The 11010-nt window shown below is 49.5% G+C and overlaps 1 protein-coding gene across 1 annotated transcript; it reads right to left on the bottom strand.

Moving 5' to 3' along the window:
- Nucleotides 1–724: 724 nt before the first annotated feature.
- On the bottom strand, nucleotides 725–7152 carry PEX19 (peroxisomal biogenesis factor 19). The gene is made up of 8 exons (XM_077760123.1): nucleotides 7075–7152; nucleotides 5548–5657; nucleotides 5037–5202; nucleotides 4509–4594; nucleotides 3451–3612; nucleotides 2323–2499; nucleotides 2024–2068; nucleotides 725–1858 (listed from the first exon to the last, which is right to left on the bottom strand). Exons 1-8 carry the CDS (start codon nucleotides 7142–7144, stop codon nucleotides 1775–1777), a joined length of 900 nt encoding a protein of 299 aa, XP_077616249.1. The 5' UTR covers nucleotides 7145–7152; the 3' UTR covers nucleotides 725–1774.
- Between the last annotated feature and the right edge of the window lie 3858 nt (nucleotides 7153–11010).

Below are 11010 nucleotides of genomic sequence, written 5' to 3'. Positions count from 1 at the left end.
CTCCTCCTCTCTCTCCTCGTCCAGGGTTTGGCTGGAGCTGGGAGAGATGTCCAGCCATTCAGGCCCTGGACCACCATCACAAGTTTGCCTCCACTTTCCCACCTCCTACAGGGCAGAGGACACTCAGATTCAGACTGAGGCTCTTCCATACTCTGATAAGAGGCAGTAACTAGACCTTCCCGGATACCTTGAGGCTCCATCCTCAAACCACAGAATGTGTGGGATCACCTTAAGGGTGAAAAGCTTACCCCCAGGAAAGTGGCATGTCCGGAGCGCAAAGTGACTCAGAAGCTGAATGTCACCTGCCCTGTGCATTGTCTTCTGAGTATTGAAACAGGACAGCCAGTTGGTCTGACCAGAGTATCTACCAACACAGGCAACCAGGGTCCAGAGATGCACTGGCTCCCAAAGAGAAGTGCAAGATCAACTCAATAATAATAATTTTGAAAACATGTTAATAATATATTACTAACAATAATAAAAATGTGAAACTTTAGAATCCAACACCAACTGAAGGGCTTCCCAGATTGAAAGAGCCAGAGGAAATGAGGCAAGATGGCCACTCGGTGACCTTGGCCAGCTGAGGGGCAGCCTGAGCTGGGGAAGGGTGGTGGCCGAATCCGGCACTGCAGTGTTATGAACAGGTCTGTAAACATTCCTCATGCTGCAGCTTACAGAAATTGAGGAAGATCAGAGAAAGACCTGAATGAAAAACAGGCCACGCTCCTCAATCAGATTATTTATTAGTCAAGAGAAAGGACCGAAGCTGCACCCCATGCCCGGTCCCAGGTCACCTGCTTAGTCAAGGGACAGGATTCAGAGAAATCAGAGGTCTCGAGTAAGCCAGAACATGTCTGGGGAAGAACAGTCTTTCATTTCCTAGACCTGACACTGTAATTATGTATGTTTTCCAGGGAGGGGGCCAATCAGAGTCACGGATGGCCCAGATGAGGGGAAACAGGATGGCCCTTCCTTACAACAGCTTGGGTGCAGAGAAGGGCTGCAATAAACAGGTATTTAAAGAGAGAGAAGAGGAGGAGAGGCAGGCGGCACAGGAAGGTCAAGGGCTGGGTTCACCCAGATCACACAGCATCATACAAAGACCCAAGGTGGTGACTTGAGCTCTCAAGCTACAACAGGGACCTGGAGGCTCAGACCCGGTGAGAGGAGAATCCCAGGGCTTCTCTTTCAGCCCTACTGTGATCAGATGCAAAAACCCCTACTTCCTTTTCGTCCATAGAATTCCCAACGGTCTGTCTGAAGGTAAGAGGACCTGGTGACAGACCTGCAGCCCCAGAGGCCGGGCCAAATGTCTCCCCATTCATTCCCAAAGGCCCTGCCCAAAAAATCAGAGAAATACGGAGTCCCAGGACTCTGTCTCTGCTCCCCACGTCCGAGAGAGGGAGTAGAGACAAGGCACGAAGACCCAGAATATAAAAGTGAACATCAGTGTGGCCATATATAACATTATTTGGGAGGGGGAGGAAGTGCATGCCCCCAAAGGGACGCTTTCCTTCAGCTGGTAGGTAGCTGGACCTTTGCCAGCAGTCGAAACCACGATGGAAGGGGCTCACAGACCGGGCCTGCCCGAGAGTCCTTATTACTAGAAAGACAGAGTAAAAGCGTCAGCTGGTATGGCACGATCTCAGCTGGGAGGGCGGAGGGCGGCGCGCAGACTGCTCCCGCAGACGATACTGCTGCCCCAGCTCCCAGTGGCTCTGCTGACTCCAGGTGTTCCCCACGGCTGGGATCAGCGACAAACACGTGCTGTGTTTCACATGATAAGACACTGTTCGCCATTGGCACCTGGTGGGCCCGATAGATTGAGGGCATCCAGGTCAAAGTTGAGGCCAGGAGGCTGGAGAAGAGACGAAGGGACTGAGGTTACTGCTCTTACCTCAAGTGACAGCTTCTGAAGTTGCTCCCCCTGTGGCCACCGTGATCGCCTCAGGTGGAATCTATCGAGACTACAGAATTCCAGCACCTTGGGCTCAGGCTCAAATCTGGGAGAAGGTATACTCACCATCTCCCCCGCCAGCTCTTTGGGAGGATGGCCCAAATCCTGCAGCTGGAAAAGAAGACGAACTTGAGTGGCAGAAAAGCCCACAAAACAGCAGTCCAAAAGAAGAGAATCTGAGCCAGGGTCTCTCTCCTTTGTCCTGGGGACCAGGCTACGTGGCCTCTCTTGCGCTCCCTCCTCCAGCGGGGCTTGGCAGCGTGGCCTCCTTCCCAGGTCCCCGCTCCACTGAACGCACACGCAGCAGCACCGGGGAGGGGGGGCGGGGGGAGGGGGACACAGGCGGCATGGGGAGGACGGCTCACCTGCTGCATGAGATCCAGCACCACCTCAAAACGAGCCTTCTGAGTGGCCTCGCTGTCAGCGGGGGTCTCCGCCTCAAACTGCTCACATATCTTGCCCATGACACTATGCTGTTCCTGATATTTTTCAAACTGCTCTGGAGGAAGAGACTCCCGGTGAGTCTGCAGCCATTCTGGATACTGAGGAAACGGAGAACAGGTGGGGAAGTATTAATGGACAGTGGATACGAAGGGCAATAAACTCTGAAAAATATAATACGAAGGGGAAGGGGTCACAGGCGAAGGAAAAACTAAAGACGTGGGTAGCACGGACTCCAACAACGTCACCTGGCGGTGCTAGCATTTATGATCACCAGAGGACGGCACACTTCTTCTGTGAAGAGCTAGACAGTAGATATTTTAGCCTTGATGGGCCGTATGTGATCTCTGTCACATATTTATTCCTTTTTCTGTTTTGAATTTACAACCTTTAAAAATGTTAAGAACCACTCTTAGCTTGACAGTTGGATTTGGGGCACCTAGACCCCGGTCTCCGCTGTCCACTTGACTCTTGACCACACATTGCACCCTGTCGTGGAAAAGCTTCTAGTCCAGTATTTTGTTTCTTTGGTGAAACTGTAAGCTCTCTGACAGCAGGGACCATCTTTTACACTATCTTAAATTGCTCATAACATAAAGCCAGTAAATCCTCAGTGAAACCTCATCAGAGAAATGATTGAAGTTAGAAATGCAAGAAAGGGGTACAGCCCCTCTGGACAACAGTGTGGAGGTTCCTCAAAAAATTAACAATAGAACTCCCCTATGACCCAGNAAAAAAAAAAAAAAGGAAAGAAAAGAAAAGAAAAAGAAATGCAAGAAAGGGTTGATCAGACAACAGTCTGGAACCAGTTTACTGAAAACCAGAGCTGAAGAACCTCCCCTTCTACCTTAAACATGTTCAGTGTGGTACCTTCATTCCCAGAAAATAGCTCCTTCCCAGCTCTCCTGCTCCAAATAAACAAAGGAGAAAAGAGTGGATGGACTGTGCATTCCAGTTACCCTAGCGCTGTAGATTCTAGGCAGACAAGGTAGCCTGCCAGCGCCGATGCAATAGAAAACGAGGAGGAAAGGCGGAAACAGAAGTCCCCAGACCTTTTCTGTGATCTCCCTCAGTGACGGGTACAGCACGTCCTTGGACAGTAGGTTCTGCATGATGCTCTGCATGATGGGGAGGATGTTCCCTTCGCCATCCCCTTCTTCCATGCCCAGCCCTTCCATGGCCTTGGTCAGCTCCTCCTCTGACATGCCTGAGTTCTATAAAGGACAGGAGAGAGGAGAGCAAATACAGTCTCTGACTTAGGACCACTTTTCAATTTTAGATGGTGTGAAAGGGACGCACATTCAGTACAAACTGTACTTCAAATTTCAATTTGGATCCTTTCCCGGGCTAGCGATCTGTAGATGATACTCCCTCGTGATGCTGGGCTGTGGCCGTGGCTCCCATGATCACCAGGGTCAACAACCGATACACTGACAACCATTCTGTCCCCATGTAACCACTCTGTTTATCACTTTCAGTACAGCAGTCACTAAACTACACGAGATACTCAACACTATTAAAAAATAGGCTTGGAGGGGCGCCTGGGGGGCTTAGTCGGTTAAGTGTCCGACTTTCGCTTAGGTCATGATCTCGCAGTTCGTGGGTTCGAGCCCCGCGTCGGGCTCTGTGCTGACTGCCAGCTCAGAGCCTGGAGCCTGTTTCAGATTCTGTGTCTCCCTCTCTCTCTGACCCTCCCCTGCTCACGCTGTCTCTCTCTCTCTCTCCTAGAAATAAATAAAACATTTAAAAAAATAAAAAATAGGCTTGGTGTTGGATGACTTTGCACGCCTGTAGGCTAATGTAAGTGTTCTAAACACACTTAAGGTAGGCACGGCTAAGCTGTGATGTTCGGGAGAGTAGGTGTATTAAATGCATCTTCAGCTTATGGTATTTCCAACTTACAATGGATTTTTTCGGGATGTTACCCCCTCGTAAGTTGAGGAAAATTGCTTCTTGGGATGCTTAGCACCCTTTCAATTGGAAAGAACTATTTAAACTTGCCTGCAGCAAAACAGCATGGCAGGGACAGACTTCAGAGGCTACCCAAAAGAGTCTGTCTTTTTGCTGATGTGGCTGAGGGGCTCTCGTGGCCCCTACCCCTTTCCCTCACCTGAAGATCAGTGGCATTTTTGGCGAGTCCACTTAGTGTCTCCTTCAGGCAAGACGTAAATTCTTGTTGGGAGGTTGCATCACTGCCTAGGAAAGATCGAGAAAGCCCAAGTCTTTTGGATTTTTACTGTCTGCTTACCCAGACTGAGCTGGTTATCAGCTTGAATATGCAGCATTTACTGGTGAGTCACTAGCACTCCGAATCTCTGAATCCTCCATGGTCCTCTTCACAGTCACCTTCACAAATCTACTTGAACCGGGTGTCACTTTGTTCTCGGCGATGACACCCACAACACTGTGACCTTTAAAACGGTCAGTTTTCAGTAATCTTCTCTGTGACTTTTCAGCCTCCCCCCTTTCAGGAGACAGTGTCCCCGGTCCCGTCCCTCCTCCCATCTCCTGGCCCCACCCAACGGCAGTGATACGAGGAGTGCTATCAGCTTTACGAAGATACGCGTGCCCTCTGCATGCAACAAAGATGGTAGAGGTAAGCTCAGGTATTTCCAGCCCCCCAGGGCCACCGCCTCACCCACTCTCCCCGCAGCCTCAGAGAGCTTTTGGAACTGCTCCACCAGGTGGGGCTCTTCCTCTGCCAGCTCCTTCATGGCCTTCTCGAACTCCGCAGTGGCTTGGGAAGCAAGCTCGCTGTCGAACAGTTCTTGGAAAAACTTCTCTTGGGAGGCGAAGAGGGCATCCTGCAGGGAAGGGGTGGCCAAAGTGCATCTCTTACTTGGCACCCCTCTGACAGGGGCCACGGGCAGGGCCTCTGGGAAATGCATTGCTTCCCTCCTGCCCAGATATTCTAACTACCTCTCTTAAGGAGGACAAAAGGCACCTGGCCACTGAGGAAAGGGTATAGGGTGGCATTCCCAAACCAACCATTTAAATCTGCTTTCTTTTCAAAGCACTTCCTCAAGATCCCATCGGTGTGAGGCCAGGCCCCCTCCCCCCAATCCATTCCAGCCCACAGGGACCTGCCCCACCTCTGCTCAGCTGCATGCCCATCCCCTCCCCCTCCCTTAAGAGGGTGGAATTTATACTTTGGCAGTGTCTCCTGGCGATCTCTTCTGGGGCCCTGAAGCATCAGGGGCCATGGTGGTAGGAGGGGGTGCTGGGGAGGGTTTGGCCTTATCGAAATCATCAAGAGCACCTTCAGAGACAAGAGACATAGTGTGTGTGTTGGGGATGGATGCGGATGCAAGGCTTGGGGGGGGGGCGGGTAAGTTCTGGGCAAAGCATCCTGAGAACGATCGTTCAAAGTGCCAACTTTCCTAAATTTTTCTCCCCCTTTTTTTAAGTGTCCCTCTCCTGGCCCACCCCTCAATAAGCTTCCCACTCCCCTCTTCATTAGCCAATTTATTGTGATCAAAGAGAAAGAAATCGCTTAAGGTGTAAGAGGCGTCTCTCTCATAGCAGGGAAGAGAGAGTTAAAAGTTCTGCAAAGACCTCTCTCTACATAGTGACTTTCCTGCCACATTCTAAAGATTCCCCAGAAGTTCCACACAAATATCCAACAAGAGCAGAGAGCACAGGTTCTTAAACTCCTGAAGTCACTCTGGAGCCCTCGAGGGCATAATTTTTGGCAAGAAAGCAAAAGCCACAAACTTTTGTTCCATCCAGCTTCCCATGGGTCCTGGTACTAGCACAAACGAGGGAGAGCAGGGTACAGTCCCTAGGGGAAACGGAACTCTCAGAATTCTCTTATCCTCCGATTTAGCCCTCTGGCCTCCTGTCTGCAGATAACTGTGTGTCAATCCACAGAGTCACTTGGCACTCCTCACCGTTTCTGTTCATCTTTCTGCCTGCCCACATCTCTGTGACTGGGCAAGAGACAAAACATATTCACCTCTGCCCTAAAAACCGGAGTCCTCGCCCCCAATCTGCTTGCCGGGCTTGGAGGGAGGACACTGGCCCCACTGTGGGCGAGAAACCAACAGAAGAGTGGAGGACAGGGAAGAAAAGAACACCCAGCCTCTTTCAGGAGGGTGGGCTGTCTCCCCCTCAAGCCGTCTCACCCTCAGTTTTTCAGAGTAATGGAAGGCAGTCGGCTTGGGCTGTCTGACCCGGTGAAAGTACTGGAATGGGGCCTGGTGAGGGAAAGGTGAAAGGCCTGGCGAAAGGCAAAAAAGCGGGAGAGGACAGTGTACAGAAGGCCGCGCCATGGGCTTGTCTCCACTTAACGCGAGCAGTCGGGTTCGCTGCCCACCAAAGCCCGAAAGCTGCAGCTGGCGGGAAGGAAGTTAGGTAACAAGAACCTGCTCACCTAAACCTACGAGAGTTCGGTGCCAGATCGTGAAACACCGTCCGGTGGGCCACTGCTTCCCCTCCGGCAGGGAGATCAACGGTCTGAGACCCTCAGGGGCCCAAGGTGGGCTCCCTAGCTCCCGTCGCGGAGGAAGGAGAGGGTGACCCAGAGATTTTCTTCGGAGTCACAGGCAGACCCTCTGCCCCCGGCCAACCTTTGGAGGGCCTCACCCGCTCCGCCCCCAGTACCTAGGGTTCAGTTTACCCCAGAATGAGCCCTTACAACCGCCCCGCGTCGGGCCCTCCCCTCCATGAGCTCTTACTTTCCAGAAGCTCTTCCAATTCCCGATCCGCGTCGGCCCCAGCCCCACAGTCCTCTTCAGCAGCGGCCATCTTGCTATCTCCGGCTTGCCGTAGGAGGCGGGTCTTAGCGGCGCCGGTGCCTCGGTCCCGCCCCTGAGCCCCGCCCCTTGTCATCGTGTAACCAATACCAATGCAGGCCGGTCCGGAGCCGCCATTTTTAAAGGGACAGGAAGCTCTGTGGGTTGGGTTTGTGGTTTTTTCTTTCCTTCTTTCTCGCTGGGAACCGTTGAACTAACGGAGTAGAACTCACTGTCAACTTCTACCGGGTTACTGACTAGCCCGGCTTCCTTTATCTCAACTTTTCGTGTTATCCAGAGAAGAAGCTCTTTCATCATGCTTCTCAACACTTAGCACTTTGACATTCTATTGATTTTACTTCCCTTGTTTACACTGGGCCCCCAGGCACTGAATGGACTTTGAACACCCAGCGGGCAAAGATTGCCATCCGTTGCCTTCACTGCTGTACGCTCAGCTCCAAGGCGAGGGCCTACAACCCCGCGGGCGCTCACTGACCAGCCCTCCCAGAGCCTGGTGAGGCCCACCTCTCTGTGGGATCCAGCGGCTCGCTTCCTACTCTCCGTCAGGACTACCAGAATGAAGGACACGGGGCTAGGAGCTCAGTTCGAGCACAGTGTGAGTTGGAGCAATTCAGGCAGAAAAAGCAAGTCTGGAACCTTGGACTGAAACAGAGGACCCTTAGTCGTGGTAGCGATAGACCTGCCGTCCCTAAACCATCCCGTTTTCTCCGTATAGAACCCAACCTCCAATCCAGTGAAGCTGGGTAAAGAAAATCCCAGACACCCCCGCCCTCCTCTGGGATGGTCCTCCTCTTCAGACGGGTCAGAACTGCCTCCCACGCAAATCTGTGTTAGCATTTAGAGGGCATCCACTGTTGTGCAGCATCCTGTGCGGGGCACAGCCCAGAAGAGAGAGGCAAGTGGGACCAGCCCCTGCTGTAAAATAGCTGCCTGAGGATTAGGCTGGAGGTAGGAGGAGACGTGCACACAGGAAGTATGGCACAAGGCAAATGTCTTAAAAGTATCAAGTGCTATAAAGTTTAAAAGGGAGAAGTCACATCTAAATGAAGTCAGTTAGGGGCACCTGGATGGGCTCAGTCAGTTGAGCATCTGACTTCCACTCAGGTCATGATCTCACAGTTCCTGAGTTGGGGCCCGCATTGGGCTCCCCTGCTGTCAGCTCAGCATCCCCTCTTTTTGCCCCTCCCCCACCCACACTTTCTCACAAAAATAAACTTTTTTTAAAATGTAAAAAAACAAACCAACTAAATGAAGTCACCTCATGGCTTTCATCCTTAGCTTCCTAAACGCACACTTGAGTACTGTGTCAAGCACCAGATTAGGGACTCTCTCCTTCACAGACAAGGCACAGGATTTTCAAGTCGTATCTGTGCAAAACGTACTGTATTCTTGCAGACACAAGTGATGTGACTCGGGAGATAACATTCTGAACTGAAAGTCAGAAGACTTAAGTCCCAGTCCCAATTCTGTAACGAAGTACTTTTGTTTAAAACCCTTTATCACTCTAGGCCTCAGATTACAACTATGTAACATTAAAGTTCTTTTCAGTTCTAAACTTCTGTAACCTAATCCTCCTCTGATTAGCCTCTTTCTCCCCAATACCTGTTATTCCAGGCTTTCTCATTTAACTCCAACCCACTTGCATGTGTATCTCTAATAGGACTGTAGTTTTATCAAGCACTTATTACAGGCATTTTTCTCTTGGCCTTATATTATTACGTTAATATAAACATGTAAGAAAAACACTGGAGGTTACTGGAGAGGAGGATGGGAGTTGAAACATGAATTTCCCTTTGCAGCATCTCTTAAACTTGCTTCTGCTTTTCTATTCTTACCAGTGTGATTCTAACACCTCATCTCCATAGTTACTCACCTCCTGCCTAATGTAGAGTGAACGTGGTTGCAGAAACCTTATTTTATATTTTCTTTCTGTCACTCTCTTGCTTAAGAACTTAATGGCTCTCCACTGTTTACTAACTTCAAATTCTCGCCAGGTATTCACCATTGTTTTACATATGTCCATGTTGTGTCCACAACTGCATAGGCTTCAGAAAGCGCGGATTGTCCTTTTTTTTATATCCCTCAGTTCAGAATAAAGTTTATGCTTGTGTGCAAAGTTAGTCTTGTAACTTAACTTTTAAACTTACAAAAAGATTTTTGCCAAGATTTATCACCAACTTGCCTATGTTTACAGAAGAAAATGTTTATAACTTGAGAAAGTGTCATCAAAGAATGCAAGTTTTTGAGAAGGCAGGCTTTGTTTAGGATACTAAGTTTAAGAAAGCAACTCTTGGAGCTAAACAAATATAAAGACCTGTGCTCTTTGATGCAGGAATTCCATTTCCAGGAGTTTGCCCTCCAGACACACTTCCCCAACTGTACAATGCATGTTAAAGTTATTCATTGTAGCACTGTTTAGAATAGCCAAAGATTGAGAACAATCCAAATACCCACCAACAAATAAGGTATCTTACAGAAATTATAGGAAATTGTACAATGGCATGCTATGCAGAAGTTAAAAAAGGGAAGCTGATATATGACATAGAAAAAATCTCTTCAATACATTACATGATAAAACAAGTCGGGGGGGGGGACCTGGGTGGCTCAGTCCATTAAACGTCTGACTTCGGCTCAGGTCATGATCTCACAATTCGTGAGTTTGAGCCCCACGTTGGGCTCTGGGCTGACAGCTCAGAGCCTGGGGCCTGCTTTGGATTCTGTGTCTTGCTTTCTTTCTATGCCCCTCCCCCACTCATGCTCGCACACTCTCTCTCTCTCAAAAATAACTTAAAAAATTTTTTTTTCTTAAGTGGGGGGGGTGTGTGCCTGGGTGGCTTCAGTTGGTTAAATGTGTGACTCTTGATTTCAGCTCAGATCATGATCTCACAGTTCCTGGGATTGAGCCCCGCACTGGGCTCTGTGCCAATCCCTGCTTGGGATTCTCTGTCTCTCCCTCTGCCCCCCTCCCACTTGTGCATGTATGTGCTCTTTTCCAAATAAAAAATTTTGGGGCGGGCACCTGGTGGCTCGATCGAAGTGCCCGACTCAATTTCAGCTTGAGTCATATCTCACAGTTCATAGGATTGAGCCCTGCCATCTGGCTCTGCGCTGACAGCGTGGGGCCTGCATGGGATTCTCTCTCCCCTTCTCTCTGCTTTTCCCCTCTCACGTGTGCGTGCGTGTGCTATCTCAAAATAAGTAAGTAAACATTAACCTAACAAGGTGCAAAATCATTTAGTAAAGCATGTTTCATATATGTATAGCAGGGAAATGGGGAAGAATACATTTATATCTGCTTGTATATACATAAACCACTGGAGCACATAAGGATGCAATCAGCAGTGGTTACTTGTTTTGGGGAAGGTAAAAGCAACTGAGGAACTGAGGAAAGGAGGGGGAGGAAGACGTAACAGAATAGCTTCTTACATTTACTGATTTTTGAACTATATGAATGTATTTTTACTGAAAATGAATTTTTAAAAATTTAACATTTATTCATTTTTGAGAGACAGAGACAGAGTGTGAATGGGGGAGGGGCAGAGAGAGAGGGAGATACAGAATCCGAAGCAGGCTCCAGGCTCTGAACTATCAGCCCAATGTGGGGTTTGAACCCGTGAACTGTGAGATCATGACCTGAGCTGAAGTCTGACGCTTAATCGACTGAGCCACCCAGGTGCCCCTGAAAACAAGCTTAAAATGAAAAATACAAACCGTAATCAAAAGCACAGAGTGCCGATCCACCCAATGTAGTGTGAGCACATAACAAGCAAAACACTGCATTGCCAATGTAACCGCTGTCATGTGTTTTACCTGTAAAACACCCAGAACAGCAACAGGTGCCTGGTAGGTGCTCAGTAA

Source organism: Crocuta crocuta, unplaced genomic scaffold (assembly GCF_008692635.1).
Source record: "Crocuta crocuta isolate KB4526 unplaced genomic scaffold, BGI_CrCroc_1.0 scaffold133, whole genome shotgun sequence".
In the NCBI taxonomy this organism is placed as follows: Eukaryota; Metazoa; Chordata; class Mammalia; order Carnivora; family Hyaenidae; genus Crocuta; species Crocuta crocuta.
The sequence above is the reverse complement of the archived record's forward strand: the minus strand, read 5'-3'. Positions and strand labels throughout refer to the sequence as shown.

Excerpts from the sequence above, each read along its gene's own strand:
- PEX19 (XM_077760123.1), bottom strand. The coding sequence starts at position 7,144 with ATGGCCGCTGCTGAAGAGGACTGTGGGGCTGGGGCCGACGCGGATCGG. Across the intron at positions 5,203-5,547 it reads CGCCAGGAGACACTGCCAAA|GATGCCCTCTTCGCCTCCCA; the intron begins GTATAAATTCCA and ends CCTTCCCTGCAG. Across the intron at positions 2,069-2,322 it reads TGCTGGATCTCATGCAGCAG|CTGCAGGATTTGGGCCATCC; the intron begins GTGAGCCGTCCT and ends CTTCTTTTCCAG.